Source organism: Bolinopsis microptera, chromosome 2 (genome assembly GCF_026151205.1).
Source record: "Bolinopsis microptera isolate Bmic1 chromosome 2, MBARI_Bmic_1.0, whole genome shotgun sequence".
Lineage (NCBI taxonomy): Eukaryota > Metazoa > Ctenophora > Tentaculata > Lobata > Bolinopsidae > Bolinopsis > Bolinopsis microptera.
The window spans coordinates 17,761,428-17,781,467 of record NC_087073.1 but is presented as its reverse complement, the minus strand read 5'-3'; the positions used below and the strand labels follow the sequence as shown (position 1 = coordinate 17,781,467).

General features: G+C 41.8%; 1 protein-coding gene across 1 annotated transcript; it reads right to left on the bottom strand.

The window, feature by feature from the left end:
- Nucleotides 1-10,526: 10,526 nt before the first annotated feature.
- Nucleotides 10,527-15,558, bottom strand: LOC134826859 (deleted in malignant brain tumors 1 protein-like). The gene is made up of 9 exons (XM_063839363.1): nt 15,378-15,558; nt 14,763-14,933; nt 13,393-13,698; nt 13,054-13,221; nt 12,583-12,888; nt 12,233-12,400; nt 11,762-12,067; nt 11,412-11,579; nt 10,527-11,235 (listed from the first exon to the last, which is right to left on the bottom strand). The coding sequence occupies exons 1-9, from the start codon at nt 15,556-15,558 to the stop codon at nt 10,934-10,936; spliced, it is 2,076 nt and encodes a 691-aa protein (XP_063695433.1). The 3' UTR covers nt 10,527-10,933.
- Nucleotides 15,559-20,040: the final 4,482 nt, after the last annotated feature.

Below are 20,040 nucleotides of genomic sequence, written 5' to 3'. Positions count from 1 at the left end.
TAGTTTATCACAAAAAGATGCTACTGTTCGAAATTTAGTTAATGATTACAGTACCTTTGTAGCACTCCGGAGGATAAGGATAAGTGATGTCTGTTAATCTTTAGGTGATAGATGGGAGTAAACTGCTTTAAAAATCGATGTCTGATAGTCCTTAGGATGTCTTTAAGATAACTTTATCATGCAACAACCATTTACATTGACATACAACCTGTAATGGTCGTTACATTTACCGAGGCATTAGTTCCCACTGGGGGTCCTCAAATTATTTGTTATATAGTAGTGTTGAAAGTATTAAAACTATATTGGGCTGACACAGCTGCAGCAAGGTTAACATTGGAGTCCAAAGACCGGAGTGTGATACAACAAGAGAGAGGAATCATCTTTGCAAGTATTTGGAACTTACAGCCCAGTTCCGCGGCTCAGTTTTGCGACCAGATTTAACACAAAACTCAGCGCAATGAGTTTCGAAAAGTTTTGTTTACAATGTACGTTTCTACAGTTGGTATTTGCACGCAGATTTGCACGCGCACGTGGGCGCATTATAATGAAATGTCCCACGCGAGCGCCTAGGTTAAAACTGCTTTCACGAAGTTTTGGGTCATATCAAAAATATTTCTCTGTGCGGAGAAATATTTTTGAATTTCATTTCCGGTCGCAAAAATGTGAGAAAAATGTGAGCAAATCTGGTTGCAAAACTGAGCCGTGGAACTGTAGGGTAAGACCCTTACAAATACTGTACTTTAAGTTTGCGAAGACATGTGGACTAGGTGGGTCAAGAGTACTCTACTTGAAAGTGGGTGTTGAGAATCCTCAACTAAATAGTTGAGGATAGAGTGAGTAGAATAGGCTGAAGGGGAAGGAATGTCACAAGGAGATGGGCAGGGAGAACACTATAATATCACCCTGATTTGGCGGCCGAATTCTGAAAAATGCCCGGCAAATTTCAGAATTTAGCCGCCAATTTTTTAAAAAGACCTAACTCAAAATTCTGTCCCAAAACTTAAGGTCGAAATGCGATTCTACGTTGATTCTAAAAATTTCATGTAAAAATATTGAAACCCTATTGAGTTCTATTGTTTTGACCGAAGTCAGTTTTGCAAATATCGCGAACTGAGATATGGGCAATTTTGTTCATTTTTTGCGATTATTTGGACACAGAATCCACATCGAGATGGCAGGGCCTACTCTCATGCTGTCTAAGGTGATGATTAATTCTGAAAAACTAGGGACAACTGGGGAATGATCCCAGAACCTCGACATTTCGCGTGCCTTGCTCTACCAATTGAGCTACTGACCCTGATTCTCAGAGCTAAATCACCACTCATATTCAGCACAATTTCATGCTTTGTGTGGAATATCATTTATCAGTTATTTAGAATATATATTCGCATGTAACCACACTATATTTACATTACACGTTCAACGTGATATCATTATCAGTGCAGTGTGCACAACACCAACTACACCGATCAATTGCCAATCTGCGAAACATTTAATTATTATTATCACTTCGAGATGGCAGGGCCTACTCTCATGCTGTCTATAGGTGATGATTAATTCTGAAAAACTAGGGACAACTGGGGAATGATCCCAGAACCTCGACATTTCGCGTGCCTTGCTCTACCAATTGAGCTACTGACCCTGATTCTCAGAGCGAAATAGATATATCCAAATCTAAAACATGAGCCTTGGTATCAACCTCATTTTCCTTATTTAATTTCAAACTATATAACACACCATCTCATCCACATAAAACACACCGTCCCGATCAACTTATTTTTATTGATAAAGTGGTTTTATTTCAGTATTAAAGTATAAAATGAAAATCGTCCAGCCATACATATTAAAAGTGTACAAAAACCCCACTAATTCATTGGGGGCTGACGATCTTGTCCTACTTGCCCTAAGTCCCAAGGCCTTGCAAGACAATATAAACATCCTATTCGACTTCTGTAACTCTATGGGCCTTGAAGTAAACATAAAAAAAACCAAGATTCTCATATTCTGCCATATGGGTCAAACTAAGATTTCCTGAAAGTTTCGTAAGCCACGTAACGCCCAATTACAGTGGGCGTGGCGTGACACTCCCTCTTTTTCACTATTGTCTTCATAAATTGAGAACACTTTAAGCTAAGAATTCAAAATTTTTTTTGCACACATTTGGATTGCTAATTTAAAACCTTTCCCAAAGTTTCAAGTTCATTGCTCAATATTTGGCTGAGTTATGACCATTTCAAAATCCATCGGATACGTGATCCGAGCACTCAGTCAGTGATCTCGTCACTTGGTTAATGGCCTGTTTGGCTCACATGTACCGCTTGATTGGTTGCAGCCTGCTTATGGGACGGCCTATACAGCTGACAGCACCTAAAACGCTACCTATAACACGAATTAATGGTGGTGTCACCGTTTCAGGGCTTGTTAGCCCTGCTAGTCACAGGTTCGTTCCTTACAATAAAAAGGAATGAACCATCCATTGAATCATCGAAAATGGTTAACTATCCTCCCTATACTGCGGAACAACGATTGTTCGTCTACCTGAAGAAACAGAACTGTTGTCGGAGTGTAAAGAAGCGCTCCTACTAAATCGCTCGCCCAAATTTTAAGAAAATTCTTGTGAAAAGGCCCTTTGGGCATAAAAGTGATCTGGATGGGTGTATTTTTGGACGCTGATTCCGAATCACCCCACATGACGTAGGGTTAATTAATGCTTACCTGGAGAGTTATGGGCAAAAAACCGTTTTGGTCACGTGACAGGCTAGTAAAATACGAATTCGATTGTTCAGGGCCCGGGTTAGGGTTAGGCCGTTGTGGTAAGGGTTATGGTTAGCTTCGGGGTTATATTATGGTTATGGTTAGGGTTAGGGTTGGGATTAGGGTTTATGTAAAACCGTTTTGTACGGCTGCAAAACCAAAAAAACCAAAGTCACGTGAAATTTTTGGGCGAGCGATTTAGTTAAAGCCGTAAAGAAGCGGTGCCGCAAGGTGATTGCAGCTGGGGGACTTATTGAATTGCTTTGTGTGGGAATTTTGATTAATTGATTTCATTTATTCATTTATCCTAAAACTTCGTGTTTTCAGCTGTCTAGCAAACCCAGGAACCCTGACCGGATGGGGCTTAACTTTGAAAGTAAAAGAGTTGGAGACTTCCGGTTTTTTGTAACATGTTCCTCTTTTAAAAGTAACGTTACCTCTCCAGGAGGAAAATTCAAGACAACGTCATTGTTGAGTTATCTCAAAATCTCCAGAAAAGTCCCCTTTCGGGCCGATCAAAAGTTTGCAACTTTAACTTTGCGGATTCCAGTACTCTGGTTGGCTGAATTGTGTCACGTGGAATTGGAAGCTGCTTGAACATTGGAATACGCCACGCGTGCAAATCTTGTCATACGTTGTATGACCCGCCGCGCACGAAGTGCGCGGCTCCCCCTGTATCGTCGAAGACATAGTGAAACGACCGTGGGGGTCGCAACGTGATACAAAAAGTCTTAAGTTAGAACGGCCAAAACACCCTACTCGGCGTCAGCCAGCTGCACCCAGGAACCCTGACCGGATGGGGCTTAACTTTGAAAGTAAAAGAGTTGGAGACTTCCGGTTTTTTGTAACATGTTCCTCTTTTAAAAGTAACGTTACCTCTCCAGGAGGAAAATTCAAGACAACGTCATTGTTGAGTTATCTCAAAATCTCCAGAAAAGTCCCCTTTCGGGCCGATCAAAAGTTTGCAACTTTAACTTTGCGGATTCCTGTACTCTGGTTGGCTGAATTGTGTCACGTGGAAGCTGCTTGAACATTGGAATACGCCACGCGTGCAAATCATGCTTGTTGTCGCGCGCGAGGTCAAGCCGTCTGTTTAAATTAAACCAACTCTAGTACCACCACCAGCCGGTAACTTTTCCTGGGAAGTCATTATCGGTATCAATGATGATCAGGTCGTCATCTCCTCAGTATGTTTGGATCACGTATCTGATGGATTTTGAAATAGTCATAACTCAGCCAAATTTTAATCAATTGAAACTTTGGGAAAGGTTTGAAATTAGCAAGCCAAATGTGTGCAAAGAAATTTGATTTCTTAGCTTAAAGCGTTCTCATTTCATGAAGACAATAGTGAAAAAGAGGGAGTGTCACGCCACGCCCACTGTAATTGAGTCATGAGTTGCTCTAACCAGAGCCCTCTCGCTTGCAGTAGCGCGCGACCGCCGAAGGCGGCAAAGGAAACAAGCGTGTCACTGGTCACGCAGTACGCGTAGGCACATGGCTATGTGAAGTAATTGAGCGTGGCTTACGAAACTTTCAGGAAATCTAAGTTTGACCCATATTCATAATCTCTGAAATTTTGGTGCAATTTGGAGACGAATTACGTGAATTATTAAAAGGTTGCGTGTGGGTAGTCACTTTCGGGTAGTCACTTTTTGATAATAATTGATACATGTTTCGTATCCCAATATCAGAGATAATATGGATACACCAGGAAGGCACACCTCTGGCTGCGCGCGAAAAGTGGCATGCAACGTATGTCAATATAATAATCAAATCCCTCTCGCTTGCAGGCAGTAGCGCGTGCCGCGTATATTCTCATTGAGTACGCGTAGACACATTACCTGGGGACCACAGGCTATTATGTTCATAAACATTCCGCCGAATAACTGAGCGCCGCCCAGTAAGTAGACACATGGATATGTTTACTGGGCCGCGCTCAGCCTGTCATTCCGGCTTATATAATCTCTAATATTGAATATAATCTCTATTCATATGTTTATGAACAATGTTCAGAACATGATAGCCTGAGGTCCCCAGGTAAGGATATGTAAAACAATAACTTGTTCTCTAGCTGGCCTTGAATGCACTGCGCACCCAGGTCCAATAAATTGTTACACAATTCTTGTGAAGAGGCCCTGAGGGTATTAGGTATGAAATTAATTTATAATTCGATGTATTTTGGACGTGACGCTGATTCCAAATTACATTTACCCCTAGCTGCGCATAACGTACAAAGTGCAAAGTTTTAAAAATGCTTCCCTGGCACCTGGAGAGTTTAAAAAACAATTTTGGAGAGAAAAGACAATTTTATCATTTATCACCAATTCTATACTCAGGCAGACAGTGGGATTCGAACCTGCAACCTCACGATTGCAAAGCTGGCGTTCTAACCAACTGCGCTACCTGGCTGTTAAAATTTGTTTTATTTTTCTGTGAAAAGCACAATATGCAATAGAGCAAATAGGTTTTGTTTTAAAAGTTATCTTAAACAATTCCCCGTTCAATTTTGGTCGAAACATATCAATTTAGTGCAAATGAAGCATGTTCTAAAACTATTTCATACGTATTAAATTAGTAAATTGAATGTTATTTCTGTTATAGAAATATAATGCTCGCTATTATTATATATTGGTTATAAAAAGTTGTAAAGGTTATTAAAAGTTGTAAAGGCTGTCGGTCGTGCATGCATCGGGATTTTTGAAATTGATTCCAAATTCCAAATCAGGGTATGCATTTGAGTAATGATTCCTGTAAAAAGCAATATCCAGTTTCATATCAATTTGCATAAAATTATTATTTAAAGAATGCTACGTTCGGCACTATCAACTGTGTCGTCGTGCCGTGCATCGACAAATAAAATCGGGGAATGCTTTCTTTTTATATACTTATATAATTTTGTCGGAGAAATAAAACAATTATACAATGTTCCTTTATCAAATTAATTAATTGCATTGCGAATAATGCAGTTTCTAAAATTAATTTCTAACTCAAAATCTTCTAGTGGCGACATTACTATAACTATACGGTAATTTTACCAAAACCCATAATCATGGGTAGAGTGGACCGCTGTCAGTGTCTCTCTTTCCCAAACAAAAGGAAATGATATTACTTTGATTGACCGTTCTCAAATGCAAAATGATACCGAGAATGAAATCGGTCGCTCGCTTTTCCCATTCATTCACGGCTTACGAATTGTATAATTAAGTTTCGATTGATTACATCAATCAGATGCTGTAAAAATCTCTTTGGGTTGCGTTCGGGTCGATACCTAGTATTTCGGGGTAAGGGACAAGGGTGGTAGTTATTACTTATTGAACAAGCTGAAGTTTATTGAATCTTCATTGCCGAGTACAGCTGCCTTTGGGTAGTTCTTCTTAATCTATTACAATTGTAAATGAATGGGAAAAGCGAGCGACCGATTTCATTCTCGGTATCATTTTGCATTTGAGAACGGTCAATCAAAGTAATATCATTTCCTTTTGTTTGGGAAAGAGAGACACTGACAGTGGTCCACTCTACCCATGATTATGGGTTTTGGTAAAATATCATCTCTTTTTGATTATAATGTCAGGGTACTTTATAAAGTCGAAATATAAACTGATATCTTCGTTAATAAGGAGGAAGTTTCAACGATTTCGAAATTTTTCCTTTAAAAACATTTCCTTGTGTTTAGGTAAGCATATCGGTCGATCACTGACTGAATATGCCACTTTATACTCATTCAAGTTGGCATTAAATTCATTTATAATGACATTGAACTGTCGTGGCAAAGCGAGCGTGCTAAATCACTCTACAGTCGATCTTCGAGATTGTTCTAAAAGGGCCCCCGACGGTTGTAATCAACTTCAATCGATGTATTTTCGGACGCTGATTCCGAATCACCCCTCATGACATAGGGTTAAAATGCTTCCCTGACGAGATATTGGCGAAAAACTGTCTCGATCACGTGATATGACCGTATAAGGAAGTTAGTCTAATTTCTCGTTAGGGTTAGGGTTTCAGCATATGTTTTTGTTAAGGATTGGGTTAGGGTTAGGGTTGGGATCAGATAAGACGGTTAGGGTTTCGAAAAGTCGTTTAGAACCAGCTAGAGAACGGGTTGAAAAAGTCACGTGACAGTCGAGTGTAGAGTGATTAATCATCATCCGTGGCAAAGCAGAATTTGTTCAAAATCACGAATGAGCAAAATTTGAACCTTTCGCACGTGCAATCATTGAGCGGAAGTTGCGTGCGCATCCAATATTGAATCACCGTAAATTTTTGCATGTAATTGTCTTATATATAGCTTGATAAGCATGAAAAGTTTCAAAGTATTTCAAGAAGAACTGTAATCACAACGGCACTCTAAAGTTGACAGAAAATGACGAAAACAGCAATTTTCAGTGATTTTAGCGATTTTCTATCAATTTGGGCGTGTCCCCACGTGTGCAACTTTTCGATTTTCAACTTTAAAACTAGCCTAATTATTATTATTATAAAACAGGATCTTACCGACAAAAATGATTCTTAAAAATACCTTAATGCGGTAAACTGTACCCTTGAAAAAGATTTTCCCAACATCTGTTGCATGCAGCTATATCTCTAATTTCGTTCAATTCATGCAAGTTGTCCATTTGCAAATTTCTACTACTTAAATCACTTCTTAAAACCGATAACATGTTCATTCTAGGTGTCCCCAATCTACCAATGAATAAATTATCTGATTCAATAGCAAAAGAGAGAGCCGTTTGGGCTGGGGTGTTCTCCATACTCCTGAGAATGTGTCCAAACATCTTCCACCGCTGGTGTTCAATACGCTTGGATAACTTTTCAACTTTGCACCTTTCATACAATGCTTTGTTGCTTATCATACCTTTAGGCCATTTGATGTTTAAAATGGACCTGAGGTGTCTACGATGGAGTGTGTCCATTTTCTCCATGGTTGCTTTCTTAGGACTCCAACTATTTGAGTTGTAAATCAATACAGATACAACTTGAGCATCATATAACCTCAGCTTTCTTTCAAGGGAAATTTTCTTACCGGACAACCATACTTTTCCAAAGTTCTTAAAAGCAATCTCAGCTAGGATTCTCCTTCTTTGAATGTCCTTCTCAGTACAGAGTAAGGAACCTAGTGACTTGTGACTAGCCTAATGCACAATTTATACCTATAGGAATTAGAACTGAGCTCCACAACCCAAGGCATGGCCCAACACCAGAGAATACTAAATCGCAAAATTGACGTTTTTATAAAATAATTCTTCAAAAAAGCACAAACTTCAATGACGAATATCTTTATGAAGGAGCAAGCTAGACAAATTTTCAGGTAGATTTTCAGAATGCTTGAACAATTATCTAAGGTAAAAATTTCCTCAGATTTTGAATAAAATTACTCCTTAATGGTTTAAAATTAATTTTAAAAGCTATTACTTTGTCAAAAATCAAGTTTTAAAAACGGTTAACTTGATGACGTCATCAAGGGGTGTCTATGACGTCAAATAATTTTTTTATACAATTTAAACTAAAGTATACGGGTAAACCGCCCCTAAAACGTCACCTGTTTTTTGGGCCCAGATTGCCGAGTTAGGGCTAAATTTACAGGGTTCTGAAGTGTCTAGGAATAATATTTAAACCTTTTTCTAGCCTGCCAGGAAGATTTGGAAATTTGAAAATAAAATCAGGTACAATTTTTTTGACGTTGAAATGGAGTCACTTTTAAAACACCACCCCTAAAATGTCAACTCTATATGTGTGATAATTACAAAATGTACAGGAGGCCTGATTTATCTTTTGTCACTAGTATTATTTGTTTTGTCTTATTAAAACATTAAGCTACTTGAAAACATTCACTCACTAAAGTAAGTACCTCAAAACCGTAATCACCCCCTAAAATGTCACGTGCACCACCCCTAAAACGTCAGCTAAAACAGGTTGTGTAGCACTCAGAATGTTGCTCAATTATTAATTTTAACCACTTCTGGGACAAATATAACCTATTTCTGAGAGGTGTCGACCAGAATTTCTCTCTCTGTTGAAAAAAAATGGTGGAATTTAGTCAATTTACTTTTTGCGACATTTTGGGGACTTTTTTTTGAATACCCAGAATTTACGGCAAAACAGTAACTCAGTCAACAAAATTTACACCTGTAGTTAGATTATCTAGTTATAAACTAACAATTGGCACAAAAGAAATGGATTCAATGTGATTTTAACTTTGTGCAAATTGCATGTTTTAATTGCATTTTTTGGGATTTTTAACATCATCCTGCATTTTGGCAATTTTAGTGACCTGTAGTTAACTAAGCCAACCCAGTAATCGATCTGACCTTCTCTATAGACTGCTTTTAGCAAAATTGAATGTCAAAAACTACGGTTTTTGGTACTTACTAGTTTATGGTAAACCTATGATATGCCCCCTAAAATGTCATTTTTTTCTCCCCTAAAATGTCAAATTTGTATTTTTTTAGCTCTTGTTTTGGCACTTGTTAATTAATAACATCAACTATTAACGAAATGTGAGTATGCATTGCATCTTAGGAAAAGCCTGAGTAATTTGATCAGGTTAAAATGACATTTTAGGGGGGATAATTAGACATTTTAGGGGATGTTTATTGCAATTAATAAAATAAAACTAATTCCTTGAGCTGCCAAAGCTTTCCAATATTACCATTAGATGCTAAATATGATGTTTAATAGGCTGGTACCTCCATTTTATGGTGCTTGTAGTCTCAAAGCCAGAATCTGATAAAATGACATTTTAGGGGGCGGCCAGGTGACATTTTAGGGGAGGGTAGTAATATTGAGTAATGTATAACTTTCCATATCTCCAGTCATATGTACAAAGTTGCTAAAATATGTAAATATCACTATCCTAGACCAAAACCGAGTTAATATTAATGAATTCCAGAGTTATAAAATTGTGCGCTTTTTTTTCAAAAGTAAAAAATTCGTACAAAGTGAAAAAAATGCCCTTATGGCATCATTTAGATTCAATTTCAGGATGTGGCAGGGTCTGAATGATATTTTTTATGTTTAGGAGTTACAAATGATTAGGTAAGATACTTTCTAAGAAGATGGGATCCAATCAATCAAGAGTGGCGTTTTAGGGGTGGGTGACATTTTAGGGGCGGTTTACCCGTAAACAATTATTTGCAAGACCTGTGGTCGGAAATGGCTGTATCTGTTATACTTTTGAATCTATGGACACCTAAATACAGGCTACAATTGACTGGCAAAGCGTCTATCCCTGAATATGTATGTATATCTGTATATATCACGACAATCTATCGTAAAACAGGGGTTCTAGAAAACCAATTTCCCGATGCTCCTGAAACCTGAAACTTATTTTGCAGTCGATTTGGTCAACGTCTAGACGCCCTGAAAAATTCAGATCTCTAACTCAATTTTAACATGGTTTTTAAGGCACCTGAATATGGCGATTTTGGGTTTTTTACCGAATTTCGTATAACAGTGCTGGCGAGTATTTTATGCAAATTTCTTAAAAATCTCAACATAACTATTTTTTATTCCTGTCATCTTTGACATCAAATTAGAATGTTTTGAACTAAAAATAAATCTGCTGAACGACTTCCGATGAGTCTTAATGCCTGAAAAACTCCTGCCGGAGGCGGCGGCCTTCGGCCGCCGCCTCCGGCCGGAGTGCACGCTTCGCGTGCACGAAAGAGGCTTCCGACGAGTACCAAAGGGGTTATAATAGTAAAGGGGGTATAATTGTAAAGGGGGTACATAGTATACCCCCAATAAAGACACCGCTCGTGCTTGCCAGCACTGTGATAGTAATAGTGAAGAAAAGTAATAAGCTGGTTTGTTACACGTTATATCTTTGACTTTATAGTTTATATATATCAGCCTCTGATTCTAAAATATGCGAATATGATTTATGCCTAATCAATATGTTTGAAGGTGATGGAGTGACTTACGGTTAAAGGAAGCTCATAAGGCTAAAGATCCACTAGCTTTTTTCTCCAATTTTTAAAAGGGAGGGTGGGTCTTGCCAAGGTTGAATGAACCTCTGGTTTAACAGTTTTAAAATTACGAACGTTACAGTTTAAGTGATTTCGACCATGTTAAATATAAGAAGCATCAATTTATAGTGAGCTGTTTAATTTTAATACGACTGCAGAAGAAAGTAAACAAATTCATACCTTAAAATATTCATCAGTTTCATCAACTTATCAATTTATTCGCATTGCAAAAACAAATCTTCTCCGTGACTACAATTGTGAACGAATGCAAACGAGCATGAGCTCCAATCACCACTGCTACAGAGAACGTTGTCGAGAGTTATTTCGAGCCCCGCTTGAATGGCCCACTTGGAACCGAATGACCAGCTCATTTGACCGAAGTATCCCATTTCTTTACAAATAGCATCAGCTGAGTTATCAGTGAAATCATCGTCACAAACTGTTCCTCCATTGCTGAGCAGCAACCCTAGAACTCCAGCACCGACGGCTTCACCATTTTCATCTACCAGACTAAACTCTGAAAGTTTGATTAATGTTACTTTATCGTTAATTTAAATGAAGTTATAAAAATAATTCTAACAACATGCAATAATCAAGATCAACTTTCTTAATCAACTGAAATAGCTTTTAAGTTTAGTCTTCAAGTTTAAAAACTAAAAGAAACTTATAGTTATGTGTGAAAGGTATTTTAACCTGGACATTCATTGAGTTTGCAAGGTTGAGTCTGAACCGCTTCCCCAACACAATCTGCACCACCATTAGCCGGAGCAGGGTTAGTGCAAGTCCTTGTTCTGCTTTGTTCACCTTCTCCACAAAAAGCTGAACATTCAGACCAATCTGGGTCTGTGTATCCACCGGCAACTAGGTTTAAAAGATGTTATTATTTTCTTGTAATACATGAATGAAAAACTCATGGACCTCCAGTAACCAAATCTTTGGAATCCTGACTTGTCTTAGCGATTCCGGCAAATTTGAACCAAATCTTAGAATGAAACGGGAACAAGTATTCATGATCAAGAAACTAAAATTAAAAATAGACTCACCAACTCCTTCACATTGTAGAAACACATCTTCTCCGTGACCACAATTGTGAACGAATGCAAACGAGCATGAGCTCCAATCACCACTGCTACAGAGAACGTTGTCGAGAGTTATTTCGAGCCCCGCTTGAATGGCCCACTTGGAACCGAATGACCAGCTCATTTGACCGATGTATCCCATTTCTTTACAAATAGCATCAGCTGAGTTATCAGTGAAATCATCGTCACAAACTGTTCCTCCATTGCTGAGCAGCAACCCTAGAACTCCAGCACCGACGGCTTCACCATTTTCATCTACCAGACTTAACTCTGAAAGTTTGATTAGTGTTACTTTAAATGAATTTATAAAAATAATTCTAACAACAAGCAATATTCAAAATCAACTTTCTTAAGCAACTGAAATAGCTTTTAAGTTTAGTCTTCAAGTTTAAAAACTAAAAGAAACTTATAGTTATGTGTGAAAGGTACTTTAACCTGGACATTCATTGAGTTTGCAAGGTTGAGTCTGAACCGCTTCCCCAACACAATCTGCACCACCATTAGCCGGAGCAGGGTTAGTGCAAGTCCTTGTTCTGCTTTGTTCACCTTCTCCACAAAAAGCTGAACATTCAGACCAATCTGGGTCTGTGTATCCACCGGCAACTAGATTTAAAAGATGTTATTATTTTCTTGTAATACATGAATGAAAAACTCATGGACCTCCAGTAACCAAATCTTTGGAATCCTGACTTGTCTTAGCGATTCCGGCAAATTTGAACCAAATCTTAGAATGAAACGGGAACAAGTATTCATGATCAAGAAACTAAAATTAAAAATAGACTCACCAACTCCTTCACATTGTAGAAACACATCTTCTCCGTGACCACAATTGTGAACGAATGCAAACGAGCATGAGCTCCAATCACCACTGCTACAGAGAACGTTGTCGAGAGTTATTTCGAGCCCCGCTTGAATGGCCCACTTGGAACCGAATGACCAGCTCATTTGACCGATGTATCCCATTTCTTTACAAATAGCATCAGCTGAGTTATCAGTGAAATCATCGTCACAAACTGTTCCTCCATTGCTGAGCAGCAACCCTAGAACTCCAGCACCGACGGCTTCACCATTTTCATCTACCAGACTTAACTCTGAAAGTTTGATTAGTGTTACTTTAAATGAATTTATGAAAATAATTCTAACAACAAGCAATATTCAAAATCAACTTTCTTAAGCAACTGAAATAGCTTTTAAGTTTAGTCTTCAAGTTTAAAAACTAAAAGAAACTTATAGTTATGTGTGAAAGGTACTTTAACCTGGACATTCATTGAGTTTGCAAGGTTGAGTCTGAACCGCTTCCCCAACACAATCTGCACCACCATTAGCCGGAGCACGGTTAGTGCAAGTCCTTGTTCTGCTTTGTTCACCTTCTCCACAAAAAGCTGAACATTCAGACCAATCTGGGTCTGTGTATCCACCGGCAACTAGATTTAAAAGATGTTATTATTTATTATGAAAAACTCATGGACCTCCAGTAACCAAATCTTTGGAATCCTGACTTGTCTTAGCGATTCCGGCAAATTTGAACCAAAATCTTAGAATGAAACGGGAACAAGTATTCATGATCAAGAAACTAAAATTAAAAATAGACTCACCAACTCCTTCACATTGTAGAAACACATCTTCTCCGTGACCACAATTGTGAACGAATGCAAACGAGCATGAGCTCCAATCACCACTGCTACAGAGAACGTTGTCGAGAGTTATTTCGAGCCCCGCTTGAATGGCCCACTTGGAACCGAATGACCAGCTCATTTGACCGATGTATCCCATTTTTTTACAAATAGCATCAGCTGAGTTATCAGTGAAATCATCGTCACAAACTGTTCCTCCATTGCTAAGCAGTAACCCTAGAACTCCAGCGCCGACGGCTTCACCATTTTCATCTACCAGACTGAACCCTGCGAGATGGATTATTTCAATGAAAGAAACAGAAGTAACACTAGCACTCTAGCAGTTAAATTATCATAGTAACATAGTGCTGGCATGTGCGAAGGTCCAATTTATAACTTTATACGATAACACTTCGAGCTGATACCTTTCTCTGAGGCGCCAGACACCGAAACAAAGGATCATGCTTCAACCGAATGTTCAGAATGCCACCGCCCCGATAATTTATTCAAGCTTAAGTAGTATGGTGTCATTATCTTATTATGAACTCATACCTTCTACCTGAGACTGAATCCGTAAAATAATTAGCATGCCTTCTTTCATCAAAATCCCCCAAGAAGACCTGTACGGAATATGAAAATATTCGGTATATGTCTTCTTATCAGATAATTATTCAGGACAGAAAATCTGCCATTAGCTATATTGAAGATATCACACCAAACACCTGGCAGATCTTCACTGACGGCTCCAAAGCTAGTGGTATAGCAGGAGCGGGAATCTGTGTCATTAACAAGAGAGAGAGAGAGAGAGAGAGAGAGAGAGAGAGAGAGAGAGAGAGAGAGAGAGAGAGAGAGAGAGAGAGAGAGAGAGAGAGAGAGAGAGAGAGAGAGAGAGAGAGAGAGAGAGAGAGAGAGAGAGAGAGAGAGAGAGAGAGAGAGAGAGAGAGAGAGAGAGAGAGAGAGAGAGAGAGAGAGAGAGAGAGAGAGAGAGAGAGAGAGAGAGATGAGAACGATATTTTTTATATTTATTTATTATATGTTTAATTTAATAATAAATTAATTCCTGTCCGACAACGTTTTTAACAGTTCATTAATAACCTCAAATGTAAAATAACATATTCCACTTGAGTTATTAATTTAATGTTAATTCGAAAGTTTTTTATTTTGATTCACAAACATTGTTCTGTACCATAAAAGTCATTATAATACCCATCGTGTAAAAAACACATCCTTTTGATTTATTCATTAAATCTTTTTTCAAAACGTCGTCATAATCAGTATGTGCATTTAATATGCTACCGTCAACTGCTCAAGCTGCCTTAAAATATGGCTGGTTACATAAAAAGCAATCTCACCATGGCAGGGTTCAGGGTTGCAAGTCCTCGTCTCCTCATTTTCCCCCTCGCATTCTTGTCCTCCGTTCGCTGGACTTGGGTTTGTACAGGTCTTACTCCTGCTTTGAGAACCTCCTCCACATTCAGCAGAACAGACCGACCATTCTCCAAAGTCAGTCCATCCACCGTCAACTGTTAACATATCCTTGTTTGTGAATTTGTTGTACGGCAAGGAAAAAAGTAAATCGTGGGTTTACGTTAAGTACAGTAAAACCCCGATTTACTGCGCCCCAATTTACCACAAACCCCGATTTACTGCGGATATTTTTTCCCCTAAATAGGGCTTAACGTGAACAAAAAACTCCGATTTTCTGCAAACCCCGATTTGCCGCTTTTTTTTCCTTTCCCCAAACTCCGCGGTAAATCGGGGTTTTGCTGTTTTTATTTTGATTTACAAACATCGTTCTGTACCATAAAAGACATAATACCTAACGTGTAAAAAACATATCCTTTTGATTTATTCTCTTAATATTTTTTGGAAACGTCCTCATAATCAGTTTGTGCATCTAATATGCCACCGCCAACTACTCAAACTATTTTAAAATATATGGCTGGTTACATAAAAAGTACTCTGACCTGGACAGGGTTCAGGGTTGCAAGTCCTCGACTCCTCATCTTCCCCCTCGCACTCTTGTCCTCCGTTCGCTGGACTTGGGTTTGTACAGGTCTTACTCCTGCTTTGAGAACCTCCTCCACATTCAGCAGAACAGACCGACCATTCTCCATAGTCACTCCATCCACCGTCAACTGTTAACATATCCTTGTTTGTGAATTTGTTGTACGGCAAGGAAAAAAGTAAATCGTGGGTTTACGTTAAGTACAGTAAAACCCCGATTTACTACGCCCCAATTTACCGCAAACCCCGATTTACCGCGGATATTTCTTCGGTCGAACAGTCGAACTATTAGAACGCCCACCAAGATCCGTATCTACAAGGCTGCTGTTACTACTATTCTGATATATGGAGCTGAAGTCTAGAACACAACAAGGAAGCAGATGAAACGGTTTGAGGTCTTCCATCTGACCTCCCTGAGAAGAATTTTGAAGATAAAGTGGTTCTTCCGTGTGTCCAAAGAAGAAGTTCTTCTGGAATTAAGTCTATTGAAACTTTCATCGGTTCGGCTAGACTAAGGTGGTACGGACATGTTGTTAGAATGCCAGAGACACGGTTTCCCAATTTTTTACTGGATTGGAAACCAAACTATAGAAAGAGACTGAGAGGACGACCCCGCAAAGTAGGGTCTGTCGTGATATCATGGATCGCTTATTCCTCATAATTCTGCGGCCTCTATGTATCGTCATATCGCACAACTCTTTAAGAATCTTGTGAGTTTGGCGTGTGAAAATTTGCAGCCTTCCAGACATTGATTGGGTCAACGAGGTGTCGTACGTCACCTCAAGATCGGGTGACAGGGGGCTGACCAGTGACCAGGCCAGAACCCAATTTATTGGGTCTGAGGTCACGTGATTATGAGCCTGAGGTCTCATGATTATGACGTCACCAGAGCTTGTTCTCCGAGCTCAAGCTACTTGATCAGGCCTTAAATGGAATAATATACGCTAATCTAACTGCGTATAATGCGATTACACTATTAATTGCAAGAGGCGCAGCCGAGTGGAAATTGATACAATAATCGCACGAGGCGAAGCCGAGTTCGATTATTGCAGTTATTTCACGAGGCGCAGCCGAGTGCAATAACTTGTGTAATCGTATTATACGTGCAGTTAGATTCGCGTATAACTCCACGCCTCTGATGTCGTGGCCCCTAGCTGTAAACGTGGTCCCCTAGCTGTATAACGGGTCCCCTACTGTATAACGTGGTCCCCTAGCTGTATAACGTGCCCCCTAGCTGTATAACGTGGCCCCTAGCTGTATAACGTGGTCCCCTAGCTGTATAACGTGGCCCCTAGCTGTATAACGTGGTCCCCTAGCTGTATAACGTGGTCCCTCCTAGCTGTATTAACGTGTCGGCCCCTAGCTGTATAAACGTGGCCCCAGCTGTATAACGTGGTCCCCTAGCTGTATAACGTGGCCCCCTAGCTGTATAACGTGGTCCCCCTAGCTGTATAACGTGGCCCCTAGCTGTATAACGTGGTCCCCTAGCTGTATACACGTGGCCCCTAGCTTGTCTAACGTGGTCCCCTAGCTGTTAACGTGGCCCCTAGCTGTATAACGTGGTCCCCTACTTGTATAACGCGGTCCCCTAGCTGTATAACGTGGGTCCCTAGCTGTATAACGTGGCCCCTAGCTGGTATAACCGTGGCCCCTAGCTTTGTATAAGTGGCCCCTAGCTGTTTAACGTGGTCCCCCCTAGCTGAATAACGTGTCCCCTAGCGTATAACGTTGTCCCTACTGTATAACTGGCCCCCTAGCTGTATAACGTGGTCCCCCTGCTGTATAACGTGGCCCCTAGCTGTATAACGTGGCCCCCTAAGCTGAATAAACGTGGCCCCTAGCGTATCACGTGGTCCCCCTAGCTGTATAACGTGGCCCCCTAGCTGTATAACCTTAACGTGGCCCCCTAGCTAGTATAACGTGGCCCCCCCTACTGTATAACGTGGCCCCTAGCTGTATAACGTGGCCCCCTAGCTGTATAACGTGGACCCCTAGCTGTATAACGTGGTCCCCCTAGCTGATAACGTTGCCCCAAGCCTGATACGTGGTCCCCCTAGCTGTATAACGTGGCCCCCTAGCTGTATAACTATAACGGGCCCCTACTGTATAACGCGGTCCCCTAGAGATAGACGTAGCCCTCAAGTCTGTATAACTATAACGTGGCCCCTACCTGTAAACCGTGCCCCTACTGTATAACGTGCCCCTAGCTGTATAACGTGTCCACCTACTGTATAACGTGGCCCCCCCTAGCTGTATTACGTCGGCCCCCTAGCTGTAAACGTGGCCCTAGCTGTATAACGGGGGGGGGGGGGGGGGTGGGGCGGGGGGGGGGGGGGGGGGGGGGGGGGGTGGCCCCTAGCTGGATAACGTGGTCCCCTAGCTGTTATACGTGGCCCCTAGCTGTATAACGTGGCCCCCTAGCTGTATAACGTGGCCCCCTCGCTGGATAACTGGTACCCTAGCTGTAATAACGGTGGGTCCCCCTAGCTGTAAACTGCCCGCTAGCTGTATACGTGGCCCCCTAGCTGTATAACGTGGCCCCCTAGCTGTATAACGTGGTCCCCTAGCTGTATAACGTGGCCCCCCTAAGCTGATAACGTGCCCCTAGCTGTATAACGTGGCCCCTAGCTGTATAACGTGGTCCCCTAGCTGTATAACGTGGCCCCCTAGCTGTATAACGTGGCCCCCTAGCTGTATCAACGTGGTCCCCCTAGCTTATAACGTGGCACTCCTACTGTATAACGTTGTCCCCTAGCTGTATAACGTGGCCCCCTAGCTGTATAACGTGGTCCCCCTAGCTGTATAACTAAACGTGCCATCCGTATCGCTGCATAACGTGGTCCCGCTAGCTTATAACGTTGGGCCCCCTAGCTGTATAACTATCAACGTGGCCCCCCCCCCCCCCCTATCTGTATACGTGCCCCTGACTGTATAACGTGGCCCCCCTAGCTGTATATCGTGGCCCCTACTGTATAACGGTGGTCCCTAGCTGTATAACTAAACGTGGGCCCGCCTAGCCTGTATAGCGTGGCCCCCTACTTGTAACGTGTCCCCTAGCTGTAAAACGTGGCCCCTAGCTGATAACGTTGCCCTCCCTAGCTGTAAACGTGGCCCTAGCTGTATAACGGTGGCCCCCTAGCTGTATAACGTGGCCCAGCTGTATAACGTGGCCCCCCTACTGTATAACGTGGCCCCTTAGCAGTATAACGTGGTGCCCCTAGCTGGTAAAATGTGGCCCCCTAGCTGTATAACGTGGCCCCTAGAGCTGTATAACCGTGTCCCCTAGCGTATAACGTGGCCCCTAGCTGTATAACTGGTCCCCCTAGCTGTATGACGTGGCCCTAGCTGTATAACGTGGCCCCCTATCTGTATAACGTGGCCCCTAGATGTATAACGTGGTCCCCTAGCGTATACGTGCCCCTAGCGGTATAACGTGGCCCCTAGCAGTATAAACGTGGCCCCTAAGCCTGTCTAAACGTGGTTCCCTCGCTTATAACGTGTATCCCCTAGCTGTATAACGTGGCCCAGCTTGCTGTATAACGTGGCCCCCTAGCTGTATAACTATAACGTGGCCCCCTAGCTGTATAACGTTGGCCCCCTAGCTGTATAACTGGCCCCTAGCTTATAACGTGGCCCTAGCTTGTATACGTGGTCCCTAGCTGTATAACGTGGTCCCCTAGCTGTATAACGTGGCCCCTAGCTGTATAACGTGGCCCCCTAGCTGTATAACTATAACGTGGCCCCCTAGCTGTATAACGTGGCCCCCTAGCTGGAATAACTGCCCCCCTAAGCTGTATAACGTGGCCCCCTAGCTGTATAACGTGGCCCCCTAGCTGTATAACGTGGCCCCCTAGCTGTATAACGTGCCCCTAGCTGTATAACGTGGTCCCCCTAGCTGTATAACGTGCCGCCCTAGCTTGTATAACGTGGCCCCCTAGCTGTATAACGTGGCCCCTTAGCTTTATAACGTGCCCAGCTGTGAACGTGGTCCCCCTAGCTGTATAACGTGGTCCCCCTAGCTGTATAACGTGGCCCCCTAGCTGTATAACGTGGACCCTAGCTGTATAACGTGGCCCCCTAGCTGTAATAACCGTGCCCCCTAGCTGTAATAAGCGGTGGTCCCTTACTGTATAACTGCCCCTAGCTGTATAACTGGGCCCCCTAGCTGTATAACTGGCCCCTAGCTTGTATAACGTGGCCCTATCTAGTATAACGTGGCCCCCTAGCTGTATAACGTGGTCCCCTAGCTGTATAACCGTGGCCCCAAGCTGTATAACGTGGTCCCTCGCTGTAATAACGTGGCCCCCTAGCTGTATAACGCTGCCCCCTGAGCTGTATAACTATAACGGGCCCCCTAGCTGTATAACGTGGCCCCCTAGCTGTATAACGTGGCCCCCTAGCTGTATAACGTGGCCCCCCTAGCTGTATAACGTGGCCCCTAGCTGTATAACGTGGTCCCCTAGCTGTATAACGTGGTCCCCCTAGCTGTATAACGGGCCCCTACTGTATAACGTGGCCCCCTAGCTGTATAACGGGCCCCTAGCTGTATAACGTGGTCCCCCTAGCTGGTAATAACGTGGCCCCTAGCTGTATAACGTGGCCCCTAGCTGTATAACGTGGCCC